The sequence below is a fragment of the Lathamus discolor genome, chromosome 22, assembly GCF_037157495.1.
Source record: "Lathamus discolor isolate bLatDis1 chromosome 22, bLatDis1.hap1, whole genome shotgun sequence".
NCBI classification, from domain to species: Eukaryota; Metazoa; Chordata; class Aves; order Psittaciformes; family Psittacidae; genus Lathamus; species Lathamus discolor.
In genome coordinates, this window is record NC_088905.1 from 2,027,454 (window position 1) to 2,047,674 (window position 20,221).

At 50.1% G+C, this 20,221-nt stretch overlaps 1 protein-coding gene and 1 long non-coding RNA gene across 2 annotated transcripts; one reads left to right on the plus strand and one right to left on the minus strand.

Annotated features, from left to right (window-relative positions):
• Positions 1-5,662: 5,662 nt before the first annotated feature.
• PRNP (prion protein (Kanno blood group)) lies at positions 5,663-10,925 on the minus strand. Its single transcript, XM_065659250.1, has 2 exons — positions 10,849-10,925; positions 5,663-7,811 (listed from the first exon to the last, which is right to left on the minus strand). The coding sequence occupies exon 2, from the start codon at positions 7,807-7,809 to the stop codon at positions 7,033-7,035; it is 777 nt and encodes a 258-aa protein (XP_065515322.1). The 5' UTR covers positions 7,810-7,811; positions 10,849-10,925; the 3' UTR covers positions 5,663-7,032.
• Positions 10,926-10,964: 39 nt separating this feature from the next.
• LOC136003545 (uncharacterized) lies at positions 10,965-17,231 on the plus strand. The gene is made up of 4 exons (XR_010608122.1): positions 10,965-11,046; positions 12,078-12,160; positions 15,865-16,027; positions 16,477-17,231. It is a non-coding gene; the product is annotated as an uncharacterized LOC136003545 (long non-coding RNA).
• The last annotated feature ends 2,990 nt before the right edge of the window (positions 17,232-20,221 follow it).

Genomic DNA, 20,221 nt, shown 5'->3' on the forward strand with positions numbered 1-20,221 from the left:
CTTTTGAGTTTTTGCAATGCATCTTTGCAAGGTTTGGGGTCTAATTTTAATGGTACCTTCTCCACCTTGAATACGTTGATAGAGGAAGTGTTGTACAGCGAGAAAAGCTTTTTGTGTGCGTGAAGGATGGCTTTGTTGGGTAAGAAGGACACAAAACATGAAGCAACTTAATACAGAATGAACCTCCCCCGAGTTAGAGCCTGGTTTGCTCAAACTAAAGCACTTTGCAGGTAGAAATGCCACTGAAATGGACTCTATGGGGACAGGAGCGATGAAGGCGAAGATCAAAACCAGCCTGAATCCCAGTGGAGCTTCCCAAGGCAAAATGCTCCCTTTTTGGAGAGTCACAACCAAATCGCTGGAGGATTTGTTGGGGAATATTGGGCTGTTGTAGGGTTTAGGGACTATGAGTGACTATTCATGCACCATGGTTGGTGGGCTCCATCCTCTGGCTGTTTCTCTCCCATAAGGTAAAACTCACCTCTAGAAGAGCACCTCTGCGTTGCTGAGCCTGGTTTCAAACACAGAGGGGTTTACAGCTGGTGTATGAAGGGGGTTTTGCCCCTTCGAGGCTGAGGTCTGCAACCCCAAGGTTATCCCCAGGCACACTTTGCTGTCTCCCCAGCGTTTTCCAGCCCATTGAAGCCCATTTATCCCTCCCCACGCAGGAGAGGGATTCGAGTTGGCTCCGCCTATCAAAGCTTTATCCATTGGGAAAAGTGAGTCGAGCTCAGCAGGCACAGACGGGAAGAGTGGCACAGGGTGCACGGTAAGGGCAGCTTCCTTGGCGTGGAGCTGAGGGATGAAAAGAGGAGGAATTGGGTAGACAGCAAGGGGGGAAGTGGAGGTTTTTGACACGCACTGAAGCTGGAGGTTGGGATGGGGAGAGCAGCCCATGGAGGCACCGCAGCCTGGCTGCTTCAGCAACAGGCTTTTCCCTGGGTTGTGATCCCTAAGTTTGGATGCTGTAGAGGAAATAAAGGGGGGGGGGGGGGGGGGGAACAAGAAAGAGAACAAATCCTCACATCTTAAAGTGTGCAGAGTTTGCTGCTCGGGTTTGTGGTGTTTCAGAAGTGGCGATGCAGCTGCAAACAGCTGGAAGGCGGATGCAGGCTTCTCCAGGCCTTCCTTACCAATAAACCACATTAACTGGAGAATCAGGGCAGCAAAATGAGGCAAATTAATTAAATGAAGCCCTATTTTTATGTTTTCAAAGTGCTGTATTCCAAAGGGGGGGATCAGGCCTGGCACCTTCTCGCAGGGGCCATGGAAGGGAAACGCTGACACAGGGAAGCCGCGGCCAGAGGGGCTCTGCTTGTTCAAAAGGCTTTTGTCAACACAGCTCCTGCTATTTCGGGGATGGTTTTGGGGCCTCGATGGCTCAGCAGCTTTGGTACAATGAGCCTGTTTGCTGAGCTGCTGGCTGGGGGTGCTGCAGGGTGGGGGACGGGGGAGAGGGGAATCACAGAGTGATGCTCCTGTGCTTTGAAGAAGGATGGGAAAACGAAGGTGCAGATCCATGAAGTCACAGAACCATGGAATGGTTTGGGATGAAGGGACCTTAAAGCTCCTCCAGCTCCAACCCCTGCCACGGGCAGGGACCCCTTCCACTGGAGCAGCTTGCTCCAAGCCCCTGTGTCCAACCTGGCCTTGAGCACTGCCAGGGATGGGGCAGCCACAGCTTCTCTGGGCACCCTGTGCCAGCGCCTCAGCACCCTCACAGGGAAGAGCTTCTGCCTTAGATCCAACCTGAACTTGCCCTGGTTTGAGTGGCACCACGCTGACAGTGCCCACCCTCCATAGTAATTAAATATATAGAATATGGTCAATATGTGCAATAATACATGAATTATATTAACTATATTACTGAAAGCTGGGCTGGGTCAGCCTGGAGAAGAGAAGGCTCCTTAAGGGGAGACCTTAGAGCAGCTCCAGTGCCTAAAGGGGCTCCCTGAAACCTGGAGAGAGGCTTGGGACAAGGGCCTGTAGGGACAGGCCAAGGGGAATGGCTTTAACCTGCCCGAGGGGAGACTGAGATGAGCTCTTAGGCAGGAGCTCTTCTAGACAGAGTTGGATCTGGATGAGCTTTAAGCTCCCTTCCAGCCCAAACCGTTCACGGTTCTATGGTTATGAGCCATAGGCTGGCCCGAGCCTAAGGCAGCAGACCCATGCTCTCTGTCCCTGCCTGTGCCCCCTCCGCAGGTCGGGCAGGATGAGGCCCCGCGATGCCTGGCGCTGGGCGGCCCTGCTGCTCCTCTTCCTCTTCAGCGACGTCTCCGGCGGCCGCCGCGGTGGGGGCGGCAGAACCGGCTCCCGAGGCGGAGGAGGCGGCGGCGGCAGCAGCGCGGGGCTGCGCGGAGGCTTCCGCCCCGTGTCCCGCAGCGGGGGCACCCCGGGCCGTGGCTCCAAGGTGGCCGGGGCCATCGCGGCCGGCGCTGCCGCAGGGTACGGGATGGGGCTATTGGGGCGCCCGCGGCCGTCCCGCCTGGGTCACGGCATCCCCGCAGCGCGGCAGCCCGCGGCCGGCAGTGGGTTTCACGCTCCGGGTTGGCCGGACATGGGTGTGAAGCGGGGAACCCCCAACAGAGCCCATGGGGACCGGCGTGGTGGCATCAGCCCCGTCTTGCTGCTGGCCCCCGCCGCCTGCTTCATGAGCCACGGGCTGCAGCGCTGAGCATGGGCAGCGGTGACCCCAGCAGGCTGAGCCCGCCGGGGTTCCACAGTGAACGGCTTCCCTGGGAGATTGGATGTGGCTTGGGGACGTGGAAGAGATGCTCCTTGGCTCCCCCTCTTCGGCGTGATGGGAGCCTTGCTGGAGCTGGACATCCCCCCCCCGTGCCGGTGGGGCCACCCGGATCCTGCAAACCGCCATCTGGAAGAGGATGTACATGAGAAGTCCAACCCTTCACGAATGTGTGGATGTTTGCAGCTGGAAAGATGCTGGATCAGCCCCGCCAGTGCTTGGTTCTAGTTTCTCACTGCATGGTTTCACCAAAAACTCGTCCTTTCCCCCCAAAAGAGTGCTGGGACTCAGTGCAGGGGAGTGATGTGGGGCTTGAAAATGGACCTGTCTGCCTTGCAATAAAGTTTGGCCTTGAGGCATCCTCTCCTTTTTTAACCAAATCCATCGTGTTTAGCACCAGGAGCAACCTGCATCTTTGAGGAATGCTTGCAGGGAGGGATGAGCAGGATGCTTGAGAACAGTCATCTCATCCCATCTCCCTCCCCTTACCCCATCCCATCTCTCTGGCTTTGATATGATCAAATGGCCCAATCTTTAGCATCCCCTGCCCAAAACACACCCAGCTGTGGGGCTGACCTCCCTCAGGTGCTTTGTGTTTGGCAGAGAGGATGCAAATCCTCCCTGGGAAGAGCTCAAAAGGAGCTGTGAGGGTTGCTTTTGCTTCCAGTATCTGCATTTGCTTCTCTAGTCCCTGTCGTGGGTGGTTAAACCTTCCCTAAAAGCTGGTGTAACTGCAGCAGCTCAACCATTGCTGTAAGCAAAGGAAATAGACCAGTGCCAAGCACAGTATTGGGGATCCCCCCCAAAGACCTGTGGGCAGCCACAATCACCAACAGGTAAGACATTCACCTTCAGAGCCTGGATGTCTGTGAGCGGGTCATCTCCCATTGGAATTAGAGGGGGTTTGGGGTTATGAATATCCTTATCATGGCATAGTTTGGATTGGAAAGGACCAATTCCAAGCCCTTCTTCACCTCCCCAGGAGAGCAGTCGAGCCAGGTCTTGTATCTACCAAGGGGTAGAAGGAGCCCTGGATGAAGGATGTTCATTTTCTGGGCTCTTATACAACACTTTCTTATATGTTATGGAAGTTGTTTGGCTCCTGAGGGATTTAACAGCATTTTGGGTGCAGGTGAGCACAGGATTCACCTGAGGCTGATGCCCTTATGGCTGTCCACATAGCTGTGATCTCTCTGCTGGCTTAGGGACAGCTTTTAGGTTGGACAAATCCAACTCTTCCCATAATGGGCTCACGGGTCATTTTAACGTCCTTGTTTCAAAGCAGCAATGAACCCGGCACAGACTCCAATCTGCCTTTTCCCAGCATGTGTTTTGCATCCCTACCTGCCCAGGTTACGCTTCAACGTCCAAACCCCACCACCAGCATCCTCTACTCACAGCCCTGATGTGCAGCCCGAGCTCAGAAACACCACAGGGATGATCCCACACTTCCTGCATGACAATCCCAACTTTTCCTTGTTTATTCCCTCCCGCTGGCGTACAACACAGCGCTGGGTTCAGACGGGAGGTGGTGTTGTTCGCTCAGTGATGCATCTCCTCTAATCCCCGACACCGATCTGACGCAGGGATGAAATCCAACCTGGATGAGGTTTTAGGCACTTGCTTTGCATTTTAAACCTCCAAATAACACTATTTGTCCTCCAGCTCGCTGCAAACTCTCCAGCTGGGCACCAAAAATCCCCTTTTTGCAGGTTTTTTCCAGTGAGGAAAAGGTATTTGCTTGCTCTGCCCGCATGGGGGATGCTTATTTGTGGGGATGAGGGATGCAAAGTGCCCTGGGATGCGCAATTTGGGGGAGAATATAAAAACCAACCCCCAAAATGTTATTGCGTTTGTGCTTTGGGGTGTATTTGTTAGCAGCCTGGTAAATCAGAAGCACGCACTTCCCTCTCCTGCAGCCTGAGGGCAGGGCAGGATTTGGAGTATTTAGTCAATTAGTACAGAACAACTAATCTATTCAGCTCAACAGATCACTCTTGGGAGGACAAGAGGGCTCCAGGGTTATTGGATCCAACCATCCTTAAAGGATATGAGGACATGGACCATGTCCTGTTTGAGGAAGGGGCTGGGGGTTGGAACTGGATGAGCTTTAAAATCCCTTTCAACCCAAACCAGTCTGGGATTTTATGATCTATAAGAGCTCTAGCTCTCTGTTATGGACCTTTTAGGGTTTCCTCTTAGCGAGCAAGCCACTTGTATACAGGAAGAGCAATCTATTTAGTGCTGAATATCCCTTTTCCCTTATTTTTTGGCCAAAAGTATGTAAAAGAGTCACATTTGGGGATTACCTGGGCTACCGCTTAAACACCCACTTCTTCAGCATCCTTGTGGGTGATAAATCACATCCTGCATAGGCTCAAACCAAACAGGTCTAAGACTTAGTCTTGAGCTTAAAATTAAAGCTGAAGGGTCCCAACTCTTCCATCCTTTTAATTCTAATTTTTAACCTATAGTCTAGTGCACACAGATAGTCATCCAATGTTGATGCTGGTTTAGGTACCAAGGAGAGAGAGAGGGAATTCTGGCAGTGTTAAGTAGGGCTTGAGGCTTCACGTGAAGTAGGTTGGGCTTAATGCCATGAAACAGCAAATGTAAAAACTCCTTTATTAGGCACAAAATAAACGGGGTAAATACAAGGAATAAATGGGGGTTGACTTTCTATGGGGAGAAGAAGCCCTTGGCCCCAACCAGTGCATTGGCTTTAGTAGAAACCATTTGTTGGATGGTAGCAATGGCATTAGTAGGAGCAGGGGAGGAGAAAGTTAACTGAAAGTGTGGGATTTAGGCCAGATTTGGTGCTGAAAGGGAACAAAAGCGCCCACAAGCAGGGTGAAAAATGCTGCTTCTGTCTGTGGGGAGGGCCGGGAGCTGTTTGCATGAAGGAGGCTGACGTGTGGCTTGGCTTTATCTGTTTTAATTTGTACCAGACGTGGAACACTTAGAAAAGTATCGGAACAGCACATTCCAGACATGCACCGGGATGGGTTTACAAAACATCCGCGTATCGCAAAGTCCGCGTTTACCCCAAAGCCCTGCTTCTCTGGTGAACACCCTGAAAGATTCCTTTCCTTTCTATGCTTATATATATATATATTCATTTAGCTTACACCAAGGCGAAAAATGAGTTAGGACGGTGTCATTCAGTGCCTTGCAGAAAAATACACAAAAGATACTCAATAGTAACTCAGGGTGATGGGTTTGACAAGCGCAACTTTACGGATGCTACAGGTTTTACAGAACCCAGCATCGACCTAAACACCAAAAGCAGGAATTTTACCCACAAATTACTTGCAAAATGTGGGGTTTTTTTAAGTATCTCCCATCCCAGGCTTGGTTTTCCCGATGCTGTTTGCTGTAGCCGTGTGATTCAGCTGATTTATGTCTCTTGCTATGTGCTTAACCCCCCTAAACATCCTTTGTGCTGTATTATAACATCCTTTAGGTCAAGGTACCGAAGTGCGAATGTGACTTGTCACCTATAGCACATCCACAATAGCTTTATCTTGGGCTGGACCACAGCAAGCGTTCCCACTTTGAGGCTTTTAGGGGACATTCAGCAGCACTGTTTGCCTTTAGACAGGCTAAGAAAGACAGTGAGGCTCAACCAAAAGCAAAGCGGAGCTGGAGGGGGTCAACCAAAACCTAGTCAAGGGTTTCAGCCTTGCTGTGGAGGAAAACAACCAAAACTCACTTTATTTCTGTGTGTTGCTGCAGGGGTATTTGCAGCATGCAAGGTGCGGAGCAGGCAGGTCCGTATGTACATAAGGAATGGCGGGGTTTGGGATTAAAAGGTGGGAATTGCAACCTGGCAGCTTGTTGCTTGAAAACCCCATAGCCGACCCTCCTAAACACGCTGTGGGGTATGGATGGGTGCAACGCCACAGCTGCCTCAGGGAAAGGGGTCTCAGTGGCAGCGGGATTAAGGGGATTAGATAAAACCCTGCTTGTTAGCAAAGAGGATCTTCGGAAGCGCCCTTGCAGAGACGCCAAGGACCGGGTGAGCTCCTCTCTGCCCAGTCCCTCTCAGGATGGCCCTGAGGAGGAGGAGGTGGTGAAGGCCTTTTCTTTGGGCATCCAGCTCCATCATTGTCCTGCCACACCAGGGTGGAGAAGGAAAGCTTCATCCAGTTGCCTAACCCGGAGGTGATGGGGAGCATTGGTGCCTGTGTGCCCCAAGGGCTCTTCACCAAAGATGACCTTAAGCAAGAATAGGGGAGTTCGGGGGTCCCCACGGGGACACGGGTGACATCTCGAAGCTGCGGGGTGCATCAGTGCATGACGAAGAGGGTGAGGAGGAGGAGGGCGGCGAGGGAGGCATCGGCGAGATGCAGCCGGATGCCGGAGGCCAGGCGGTACTCGCGGTACTGCTGGATGCACATCTCCCGGATCACCTTGGTCACCACCTTGGTCTCCAGCTCTGCCTCCGTTTGGTTGGTCGCTGACCCAGCCTCTGAGGCGTTCTTCTTGACAGCGGGTCCGATGTTGTATTCGGTCACCGTGATGTTAAAGCAGTCGGCGACGAAGACATCCTGAGACACGGGGCTGCTGTAATCCCGGTAGTAAACCTGGTTGGGGTAGCGCGCCGAGTTCTCGTTCCACCACCGGTACTCATCGGGGCTATCAAAGCGATAGTGCATCCCCGACATGACCCGTCCCATGGCATAGCCCCCCAGCCCTCCCACCACAGCACCCGCTGCCGCCGCCCCGGCCACATGCTTGAGGTTGGTCTTGGATTTGGGGGGTTTCCATGGCTTTTGGTTGTAGTAGCTTCCTCCACTCGACGGGTTGTAACCCTGGCCCCAGCCCTGGTTGTGGGGGTAGCTGGGGTTGTGGGGGTACCCTGGGTTGTGGGGGTACCCTGGGTTGTGGGGGTACCCTGGGTTGTGGGGGTAGCCGGGCTGCCGGGGGTAACTGGGCTGGCGATGGCTCCCCGTGCCCCAACCACCGCCACTGGGTTTTGTTTTGCCCTTCTTGGAGAAGGCGACGTCGGTCCAGGAGCCGAGGAGCAGGAACACCAGGTAGGAGGTGATGAGGAGCCTGGCCATGGCTGCGGACACAAGGACAGGCAGCGTTATGGTCAGGAGGCAGAGACCTTCCTGTGAGCATCACAGGCTTGAGGCTCCCTTGCTTGTGCTTCATAGAAAACACATATTGTTCCATTTAATCCAGTTGCAGGATAAAGAGCTTTGGATTTAAGTGTGTATTTATCGTCCCCAACCACCTTTGGTTTTATATATATACATATATATAGTAAAGTATTATATATATAAAATATATATACAATACTTTATATATATATTTTTCTAATATTATATATATATTTATATATTATATAAGGTATTACATATAATCACAGAATGGTTTGTGTTGGAAAGGACCTTAAGATCATCCAGGTCCAACCCCCTGCAACAGCTAGGGACACCTCAAACTAGAGCAGGTTGCTCCAAGCCCTGTCCAACCTGGCCTTGAACACTGCCAGGCATGCAGCATCCACACACACACACATGTATATATATACACACATATATGTATCCCCAACCTCCCAATACATCCTCTCCTAGTAATGACAGTTTTAAAGTAGTGGAAGAAAAGCTTTTGGGAGAAATGCTTCACTTGGTTGAGAGGTAAAAAAAAATCCACGTATTAAATCCTAAATCTTAACTATTAAATCCTAAACTTCAATCCTCCTCTATCCAGTTGGATAACTGAGATTTCTGTTGGCTACAAACAGATTCATCCCAACCTCCAAGCTTTAGGGCACCGCGAGGAAGGCAGCCTCCAGCTTTGCCTTGGAGGGTTGTTCTTCTGTTCCCTAAAGAATGAAATCCAGCATGTTTTTCCCAAATCCCTGTTTATGTGTAACAGACCTTAACCGAAGAAGAGCAGGGTTTGAGTTCAATGTGTTTACGAATACATGCTTACTCAGCGTTTTGCTGCTGGCATCCCACGGGCATGCCAGGCATCTCCTACATTGGCTGGTGGGCTGACAAGGATGCAGCCCAATTTCAATGAGTCGTTTCTCTCCCTGTGGATAATCCTGCCTGTATAATTCACACCAGGTCTGCAAATCCTTTGGAAGCACCTTTGGAAAATACCTCCCAAGCTGCAAATTCCCTTCAGATTCCTTCCCACCACACCAAGGAGCATTGAATTACAGTTACCCTCATGCTTCATATGTGAGTCCAGTGATAGCAAAGGGGTTTTGTGTCCTGCCTGCGGCTGAGCAACCACTTATAAACCCTCCTGTGCATGCCAGGATGCTGGGCATGGAGAGCAAAGCATTCCCAGCATAGTGCGGGTTGGCATTTTGCAGCATCCTTGGATGCTTCGGATGCGCTTTCTGGCTCATGTTACAGCACAAGACAATTAAGGGCTGGGTCCTGAGTGGGGTTTTTTGCAGTAACTAATGGACCAGCTTCTTGAAGAGTCACCACTCAACCCAGAGATGAGTTTAATGCGGGTAAGAGAGGATGGTCTCTTGTGAGATACTGCCCTTAACAGCATAAACAGGCAGAACATTAAGCCAGAAGCTCTTCTGTTGCACCTTTGCTATGGTTTTATGGCCCCTAAAAAGCAAATTATTGCGTTCAGATAAAGACGCTTTTTCTCTCCTACCCCCCCAAAAAATCTGGTCTTATGTCAGGAAATGTTTGAATGAGGGTCCTTTAATGTCGGTGTTTTGATTGGGTTCGTTAGCAAGAGGCTTAATTAAAAGAGCATCATCCCTTGTGATGGGGAGGAAAGCCAGGCTCGTGCTGCCTGCTCATAGGAGTTTTGGGTGCAAAACCCACCCACTTCCAAGCAGGTTTTCTGCTCCTATCTCCCTACAGCAACCACCCACTGGGAGCCAGGATGCCAAAAGACATGGCAAAAACTGGGATGGGCGAAGGCTTTTTGGGCATTCACCAAAAAAATAGGGAATGGGGGGAGGAAAAGCAGGAAATTGGCCATTTTTTGCTCTTTGTTTGAGTCCCAGCAATGAGTAAGGGGGAAAAAAAAAATCAACCTGTGGATGAAAACAGGTTATGGCAAAGCCCTGGAGGATATTCCAAGCCTGGCAGCACTGACCTGTTCCTCTAATTGTCTTTATAGAGATGAGTCCTGATGAACAGGGCATAGGCTCATTTGGGTTTGCACTGCTAATTACTGCGCTGAGCTTTGCCCTGGCTACATGTGGTCACTTATAGAAACCCCCTGTGCATGATGGGGTACCAGGGAGCTGCTTCCTCGGCCTCAGAGCTTGGTATTTACGGTGTGATCACTGTATTACTATTGAATTCTGTTACCAAATGGCTTCGCAGGGTGGTTTCCCCGTCTCTTTTTACCCTTCCTCCCCAGTTTTTGCCTCTCTGCAATGAGAAATTGATCCGGGTGATTTCTACGGGAGCGATTTACGCCTCGGAGAACCAGAGGAAGCCCAGAGCTCCTTCAGGGCAGAGAGAGAAGCGGAAAATGGAGGATGCGAGGAGCGATAGCAAGCAGCAATTACGTGCGAAGGGCTGGCAAGGAGAAGGCTTGCGGTTGGGAGGGGAAAACCAAAACCCTGGTGTCAAAATAACAGCGGAAATAGCCTTGTTAAGATGCCTGGGGTGGGGGGAGAAATGAAGGGAAGATGCTCGGGAATGGGGGCATCCAGACCCTCCTGGTGATGTTGGGAAGCTCCGGGCTTATGGGGGGTGAGAAATCAGGGCTGGGGCTATGGGGAAGGGGGATACAGGCTGGCACTTTTCTAGGCTCTAAAAATCCCCATTCCCTTTTGTTATTTAACCCCCTAATAATGGGGGGAATGGTCCTGGGCAAGTGGGAGCCATAGGAAAGAACAAACCCCTCCAGATAGCGCTGGGAAAGGGAGCAAGAAGCGAGGTGTCACCAGTGCCAGCTTTGAATCAGCCCCGAGTAAACAAGCCCCAGCAGAGCTCCATCTGTTAAGGAGGACGCTGCCTTCAGAGCTGGAAATGCCTATTTTTAGGCAGCGGTGGCAGGGAGAGGAGGCAGCCCCCATTCCCTGCGGTGCTGCTCGGGGATAAAACCTCGCTCACCCCTGGATTTATCCCACCCAAAACCCCCTTTTCCCCGGCACTCACCGGCTGCGAGCCCGCTGCTTGCTCGGTCCGGGGTGATTCAGCCTCAGCCACAGAGCTACGGGGAGGAATAAATAGCGAGAGGGAGGAGCTGGCTTCTGCGCAGCCCAGCGCTGCACGGCCCGGCCAGCATCCATCCGCCTTCCCTAGGGAATACCGCAGCTGGCATTGGGGTTCACCCCACATCAGCCCTCCCGGCAGGTATGGGCATGGGAAGCAATGCCAAAGGGGTGGCTGGAAAATGGTAGCCCTTGGATGGTTTATCCAAGGAATATCAATGGGATCAGGAGGGTTTGGGGGTGGTTTGGAAACCTCTGGGTCGAGGCTTTGGGACAGGAGACGATGCAGTAGGCTCCAAATCTGTTACGCTGTGAAATAGGCGCTCTGTGTGTTGATGGATAGGAAATTAAACCAGGTTCAGCCATACAGGGGAAAGGATGGATCTGCCTTCCAAGTTTGTGTCACTCCAGGGGAGTAAATCTCCCTCCTGTGTAAACTGGTTGTGCTTTGCGTTGAGATGCCCCGGTATTTAATAGGGGAACACCACAGAAGGCAATTAATAATGATATGGGATGCTCATGGCAAGCTGGGGGTTTTAGCACCCTGTTTTGGAGGGTATGTGTGGCTGCAGAGACCTAAAGGGGATGGGGAGTTTTCCCATCCTTTAGAGTTAGGATGGGCTATAGGAAACAGGTCCATGGCGGTTGGGAGATGTGAATAAAGCCTGAAACTAATTGCATTGGGACCCACTTTGGACTGGCCGTGCAATATAGCCAGAAATCCCTCCTGAGGTTTTGCTGCTTGGAAGAGCCTGGTGATGCTCTCATCCCTGGACCACGGAGCACACCTGGCCATAAAGAGGATTTCCACCCTGCTGCTCCATGCGCTTGTTTATCCATCTGGCTGGATTATGTTAACATCATCATCATAACAGTATCTGGTGGGGAAATGGGTTGTGAGTATTCATTTCTGGTGGGGAAAATGAGCTAAAAAGAGCAGGATTAAGGTCAGAAAGCCTGGATAAGCTCTTCCCTACAACACAGGCATGTTTATTCCACATGGGCAGATGGCTCTTGATTCCCTGGTTTTGGTTTGAATACTCTCCAGTGGGTTATTTAAAACCCAAAGCTAGGGGAAGAAAAAAATACAGCACCTGGAATGGGATGGTTTAGGATTAATTCATCCATGGCGTCTAAAAATCAGGATTTTTTTTCCATAATAACATATTTCAGAGGAAGTTTTGGCCTTGTTTGGGGAAATACTGAAGCTCTGTTGGATCTCAGCTGCAAATGGAGCAGGAAAAGCCTATTGACTAGTAAGTATTAATTCCTTGTGGAAGTTAGCAGTGCTAAAACCACCCAAACCAGCATATCCACAGCATGCATTTAACGTACCCACGTGCCACATGGATCTCAGGGTAAAACTTCTCCCAGCAGCAAGACAAGAGCTGCATTGATCTCCAGTGGAGGTTTGGCCTTTCTCCATCCTCTGCCCAAGCAGCAGCAGGGGACAGAGGAAATAATGCACTATTAAGTGCGATGGGGGCTCGTGCCAGGTTAGAAAGCATTAATGGGATGGGGTTTTGTCGTAACGGTTGGGAAGTGCTGACTTTGGTTTCATGCTGAGCAGGGAAAGGACCCAGCTTCACCTGACCCCGCTTCATTGTTCCTCATTGATTTTGGTTTGCTTTAATTCATGCTAAATGCTTTTATTCACAGCGCTCTGGGCTTGGAGAGTTCACTGCAGCCTGCAAAGGCAGGGCAAGGCATTGAAACGCTTTGGGGGGGGTTCAGTGGAGTTTTGGGGTAAGTTGGGGGGGTTTGGAGGTAGGGATGAAGTCCTGCAGCCCGTCCCCATCCTGCTGTCACTCCCTGGGCTCCAGGGACAGCCGCCATCAGGCTCTATCGTCCCACATCAGGGTGTAATTAACAACCTGAAGCCCCATCAGGGTATTTCACGTTTCCTTGGCTGACAAGGGCTTCGTTACAGTCGTTACATGGGATCAAGCCACGCTGGGGCTCGCAGCACCGCAGACCACACAAAGCGCAGGTCCCCTCTGAGAGAAACAGCATTTTTGGCCCATTTTGGGTAGCAGAAGGGGTTTTCCATGTGTTTTCCAGAGAAATCTTCACCCACACCATTAGCCTGTGTTAAAGTGCAGCCATCGGTCGCATTTCTCCTTCACTCTTAACAATCGTGAGGTTTCCTGTAAAAAGGGAACGATGAAGAAGATTAAAGGACTATATAAACCTTTAGCCTTTTGCTACACATGGAAACAGGCCAGGAGGCAAAACTGACAGCAGCGGGACATTAAATACATGCACTTCCAGAGTCTCACCAGCTACACAACCCACAATAGTGGGGAGGAAAAGTCCCAGCAATTCCTTAATCCTGGAGGCACATAAGGGCATGAACAATGTGCCAGGAGGGCAACCAGCACAGGGGGAAAAGCAAGCAACCCCCAGCAAACAACCCCATCTTTCCATGCGACATTCCATGCTGCTTCCGAGAGGGATTTGCTTTTGGGCCAGAGGGAAGTTCTAAAGCCAAAGGGTGGAAAGCTGGCATGGAAAAACTAAATCAGTGTGTGGCTGCTCTAGGAAATGGGGCTCATTGCAGCCATGGGGCTGGGGATGAGCTTGTGTCCCCGCCCCCTTATTGATCTGCTTTCCTCAATAGTGATGTCTTTGTATGGGCAGATGTGGCACTGGGTCCTGCACACATCTGCCTGCTGCTGAGAGGCTCCAGTGAGGGACAACTGAAAGGTGGTTTTAGGGAGAGAAAGCAGTGAATAAGGCAAGTGTTTCTCTTGTGTTTCAAAGACAGAGCTAGAGCCTTGAGGAAGAATATTCACCATGGGAATTCAATGTGAATTTGAGTCCAAAGGAGTGTGGATCATGGAGGGGACCCCCTGCAGTCCTGATCCAGCCCTGGGGCAGCAGCACAAGAGGGATGTGGAGCTGTTGGAGCAGGTCTAGAGGAGGCCATGGAGCTGCTGCGAGGGCTGGAGCAGCTCTGCTCTGGGGCCAGGCTGAGAGAGCTGGGCTGGGGCAGCCTGGAGAAGAGAAGGCTCCTGAAGGGGAGACCTGAGAGCAGCTCCAGTGCCTAAAGGGGCTGCAGGGAACCTGGAGAGGGGCTTGGGACAAGGGCCTGTAGGGACAGGCCAAGGGGAATGGCTTTAACCTGCCAGAGGGGAGATTTAAGCTCCCTTCCAACACAAACTAGTTTGGGATGCTATGATTCTATGAACTTCTCTTCAGAGAGCAGCATCTGATCTATAAAACACTGGAGGCTGCACGCACCCTCCTTCCCTTCACTATTAGACAACCGTCCTAAAAAGGCTATAAATGTTCATCCAGCTGCTGCAATCTGATTAGCAGCGTAATAACCTCTGCTCGTGTGCTAGCTGCTATTCCAGGCAGGGACATACATAAGCTCCTTAGGGATGGGATGGGAGGGTAGGTACCCTCCCTGGCTGCACGCTGGTGGCTTCCCAATGATGCACTGCGACTTTGGAAGATCACCTGCATGGGACACAGCTCACAAATATGTGCCTTTGACCTCTGCTGGGGTTGGCAGCATCACTTGGGTGCTAGAAGGTAAAATAACAGCTTTCATTATATATATATATAAAATATATATATAATTATATATATATAATATATATATTATATATATATTTCATTATATATATGTGTATATATATACACATATATACACACACACATATATATATGGGCTCTTTTGGAAGTACTTTTCCATTTTGGAATAAGCACTGGTAATAAAAGTGCTTTGAAAGGAGGAAACCAAATCAAATGTGGCTATGTCAACCTGCTCCAGTGGAAGGTGTCCCTGCCCATGGCAGGGGGTTGGAACTGGATGAGCTTTAAGGTCCCTTCCAAGACAAACCATTCCATGACTCAGTTTGAGCCTTCCCCCTGCCAGCTGGATGATGGGAAACGGGAGCCGTAAGTCACGCTTGTTCGAGGAAGATGTTTGCTCTCTGATCCCGCTTCGTTCCAGCTCTTGGTTTAAAAATAACCTGCTTGGGAGCAGCCGCTGCGGGCCACGCTGGGTCTGTGCCTCTGGGCTGAACAATTCCCTTCTGTGTCCTGGGGAATGAGCAATGGGAAGAGCCGTAACCCTGCACAGAAAGGGCTCCTTGTGGCCTGTCGTGTCAATAAACCCCCTGGTTTCCAGGCAGGCAAAGCCGGCTCCAAAGGTGGGCTCTTTTACACCACGATGCCCCTCCATAAAGCTGGAGGAGCCCTCGCTTTCTCAGCGAGGCTCTAATGCAGCTTCCCAACAACTTCCCCAATACCCAGGAGCTGGCTCCTGAGCAGGAAAAGCTGAATCCGGCTCTTTGCCTTTGGCAGCAGGGTTTGTGAGATGTGACTCACCCCGAGGCTTTCCTTTGCCTCTCTCCCATGTATTTTTAACTTGTGATCCCCTTGGAAGACTTTCCGAGCTCCGAGCGTGGAGCATGACACAACATGGCTGGGCTGAGGTCACCTCCTTCAAAATAAACCGGAGCACACCCGCGATGGGCGAAGGCGCTCCCATTGTCATTGCTTTGCCATCAGTCATCCATGCCAGCCTCGCATCCTGCTCTGGGGAATCGCTCCTATCCCGGGATGCCTCAGCCGTGTGCCAAGAGCTTGTAGGAACGTGCTGAAATCCCAACTGATGTATTTAAATGTGTTAAAGTGGAGCCACGGGCAGGAGCATCCTCTTTTGGAGGTGTGATGGATCCTGCTGCAATCCTTGGGGCTCCCTGTGGATTCCTGGCTGGGTTGCATTGGGAAAGGGGGAGGAGAAATCAGCTTTCCCAGTGGGAAAAGGGGGATATGGGTGAGATGGGGAAAGCTGGACCTCAGGAAATGGAGAGAATTGTTTGATTTTCAATTAAAAACCAAACCCAAGTCAAAAAATAGACAGAAACGGGGACCAGATTGGAGATGGGGATATATTTAAAGGAGCAGTTTAACCCTTTCTCTTTGTTGAACATTTTTCTTTTAGATCCAATAATATTGGTTCAGTTCTTCACCTTATTTATTCACCTGAGAACAAATCAAGCTGCTACATCCCATGACTCATCCCTAACTCATGTGCTCCATGAGGATGAGCTGATTAAACCCAACTCACTCACTAAACAGTGATGCAAATCCTCTTAGCTGAGCTGGTGAGTACGTTTCCACCCTGATTTTCCCCTTGCCCTCCATAGGAAGCATTCCCAAGGCTGGGGCTGACTTTGTGAGCTCTCATCCCCTTTTTTCTCCTGGAGGAATAAGCAAAACCGAAGTGGGCTTGGGAAATGGGTGCCTACGGAGGAAATGTGGCCAGAGTTTTCGCCATTGCAGTTCTTAATGTATTGAAACAGTTCCAAGTATCATGTGCATCTTTACATCCATTTTGGAGTATCTTCCAGCTGGGATGTCAACCCAAAACCACACGTGATTTAGTCCAAAGCTTTTCTTTCCCCTAAAGCAGCAAATTAAAAGGGCTTTATAAAGCTTATGCTGAGGATCAGCCTGACATTACGTACCACAGAGACATTATATGCTAAATATTCAGTCATTGTATGTCAGATCTGCTCAATATGTTTCATTCTTTGCCCTTTTATCTTGGAAGGGGAGCTGCCGATTGGGAAAGCTTTACCATTGCCTGCGTGGGAGCAAGAACAAGCCAACAATCACTGCCTGGTGCAAGGAAAAGCCCAGGGAGAGATGAGGCTGCTCTAAAGATGCTGAAGATGCTCATGCAGAGTTGTCATGGGCACGATCCTCTCCATAGTCATCTCCATGGCTACCTCAGCTTGCAAGCGATGTAGGAACAGCGTTGTTAGCCTAAATGCTGCCTGCTCCCTCTTGGCTGGTGGAAATAAGTAATGCTTGGATCATCCAAAGGAGTTGTCTCCAGGGATAACAGCCGGATTTTAGCTGGCAGCTGTGATTGCAGGGGTTTTTCTTAATGGAAAACTGAGATTTGTAGCATCTCCCCTAAGGTATTTCTATGCTGGGTGCACAAGTGCATGGTGCCCTCAGCTAAGGCTCAGGGGGTTTTACTTGCCCTTAGCCAATTCAATTGAACAGCCCGGCTAATATTCCTGCTTCTGAACCAGGCTTCTGCTAGGGGAATGGCTACCCTAAGAAATAAAGCTGTGTATAGACAAGGAAGTTGAACTTTGACTGGGATATGAGAAGGGAATCTAGTGATTTTTCTTGGTAAACAGCAGCAAAACCTATGCACAATGGGACCATCCAGTTAATGCAGCCTGGAGCTGAGAGGTGCTGGCTTTAGGGGCAGAGATGGCCGAGCCAACAACTCCCCTAAAAGTCGCCTCCTTCATTTTATCTCTTTATCTTTTCCAAAGCAATTCCCAACACCGTGGCTCACGGTTTGCTTGGAGAAAGCCAGGATTAGATGGGATCTAAGGCACAGGTTCTTCCCTGTGAGGGTGCTGAGGCGCTGGCACAGGGTGCCCAGAGAAGCTGTGGCTGCCCCATCCCTGGCAGTGCTCAAGGCCAGGTTGGACACAGGGGCTTGGAGCAAGCTGCTGCAGTGGAAGGGGTCCCTGCCCGTGGCAGGGGTTGGAGCTGGGTGAGCTTTAAGCCCCCTTCCAACCCAAACCAGGCTGGGATTCTATGCTTCTATGTTAAATCTGCACAGAGGGCTTGAATCACATGGCAGAAGCCTGCAGGCCATCAAGAGCAAGACACCGGAGGTGCCAAGCACAGGCTGCGAAGCATTTCAAGACAGAAGAAACTGGTCTATAAGATGATGAACATAAACCTTACTATGTGCCCACATGTGGGAGCAACACCAGAGGACAAACCCCAGCTTAGGGAAAAGCGTTTTGTTCCAGTGATGGGCAAAGAGATTTGGTTTTGATCTCTCCAAGGGAGAAACCAGACCCAAAGCTGCGTCTGGTTGAACTCAGCTCCATTGTGCCCTTTTCCCAGCAGCTCCGGTCACACTGGGCTCCTGCTTGTTTTTCAATGCATTTCTCAGCGAGCCCAGAGGGACTCTGCACAGAGAATAATGCTCAAAGGCCAGAAACAGGAGGAAATGAGTTTTGCATTCACAGCAGCAGGTCAGTATACGCTGCTTATCCTGAGCTGGGGCAAACTGTTCACACCAGGCTTGGTGCAAGGGGGTTTCCTGCAAGCAAAGCCCCCTCCACAGCCATTCAATGCAAAGAATAATCAGCACTAATAATACAACAGAGCTTATTGTTCCTGGGGTGTTTTCTTGTCCATATTCTGGCCTGAAATATCCCTGTTATCCAAGATACTGTTGTGGTACCAATAATCCAAGGAGCTCGTCATGTGAAAACTAAAGGAAGCCAGAGCAAAGCCTCTGGGACTTGACTCCTCACAAAGCTGAGCTTGTTTGGGAGCCTGGTTATTCTGTTAAGGATTCATTAGCTAATCCACTGCTCAAAAAGAAAGGAAAGCTGGCTATGATTATGTCAATTCCTCAGCTGAGATTTAATGGAATAAAGCTGAGAATTGGGGTCTTCTGGCTCCATCATTAATTGCTACAGCTCCCCTGTACAAATAACCTGAAAATGGACATTTCTAGGGACTGGGGTGGGATTGAGCCCTTCGTGGCAGCTGTTTTGTATCGGAGCTCTCTGAGCTGTTTCCAGGGGATGATGAGAAAAGCAGATGGAAGAGGTCACGGGTCTTTTTCGGGAGCTAAGAAAGGAGGTCGTGTTCCTTGCAAAATGGGGAGAAGAAGAAAGGAAGGAAATGAAACAACAATAGTAAACCTGGAGCCTATTTTCATTCCAACTCCTTCCATTCAACTTCAGGAATAGGCTGATTCTAGCAAAGGCTCTTCCTGTATTTCTCCTTAGTTCCGGGAATAGAGAAGAGCGATTTATGTCTTGAAATAGGTGGGGGGGGGGGAACCACACCTGGGTTGAGCAGAGCCGCAGCCCCAGCCCTTTGAATTATTGATCTTAGGTATATCAATTATATATATGAGTGCTCGGGGCCAGCAGGGAGAGCAGGAGGAGGATGCGCTGCGTGAGGTGTCGCAGGAGTTGGGTTTCAAGCGAGGAGGGTTTGAGAAGGGAAGCGGTTTAATCAACACCAGTTTAGTTAAGCCTTTAGGAGCGCATAGGATGCAGATCCCACACGAACTGTGATAGGGAAACATGATGGAGGAGATTATACCCACTTTTCACAGTAGAAAAACACATCCAGGAGCTGGGAATGGGCTCACTTCGGTCTTTAACTTTCCAATACAAGTAATCAAGAGGAGGGAAGGTGGGAGAGCCTATGCGAGGGGGTCACTTTGGGGAGGGATCGGAGATTGATCATTCCCCATGACCTTGCTGTGGGTGAGGAATCTGGCCCCAGCTTGCCTATTTTTCCCTTGTTCCCTAAAGAAATCAAGCGCCTCCAGTTGGTTGAGGACAATTTTGTGGGTTATTCGTTAGTGATTTACTATTAACTCCGAGCTACAACTGCTCACATTTTAATCCATCCCCCCCAGGCTGGACATAAAAACGACATGGAACTGTTGGAACAAGTCCAGAGGAGGCCACGAGGATGCTCAGGGGCTGGAGCAGCTCCCGTATGAAGACAGGCTGAGGAAGTTGGGGCTGTTCAGCCTGGAGAAGAGAAGGCTGCGTGGAGACCTCAGAGCAGCCTTCCAGTACCTGAAGGGGGCCTATAGGGATGCTGGGGAGGGACTCTTCGTCAGGGACTGCAGTGACAGGACAAGGGGTAACGGGTTAAAACTTAAACAGGGGAAGTTTAGATTGGATCTAAGGAGGAAATTCTTTCCTGTGAGGGTGGTGAGGCACTGGAATGGGTTGCCCAGGGAGGTTGTGAGTGCTCCATCCCTGGCAGTGCTCAAGGCCAGGTTGGATGAAGCCTTGGGTGGGATGGTTTAGTGTGAGGTGTCCCTGCCCATGGCAGGGGGGTTGGAACTGGATGATCTTGAGGTCCTTTCCAACCCTGACTATTCTATGATTCTATGATTCTATATATACACACATATATATACACACTGTGTATATATATGTATATATATATATACACTGTAATATATACATATATATATAAAAATATACACAGTGGTGACCAGGTGTATTTATAATACACATCTATTTTGGGGTGAATTCCTCTGTTATTCATTACTTACCTATGTGCTCATCTCTTATTTATTGTGACCCAGCTACAAGAAATAACTTAAGGAGGAAGAGCCAGCTGAATCCAGCTTGTTATCACTGCCTGTTATAATTTCTTAACCAAAAAGGAAATCAGCTTAACAAGTATTATATCATTTATGTTACTGTATTAAGTAGATAATCATAGCATCATGGAATGGGTTGGATTGGAATGGACCTTAAGCCCATCCA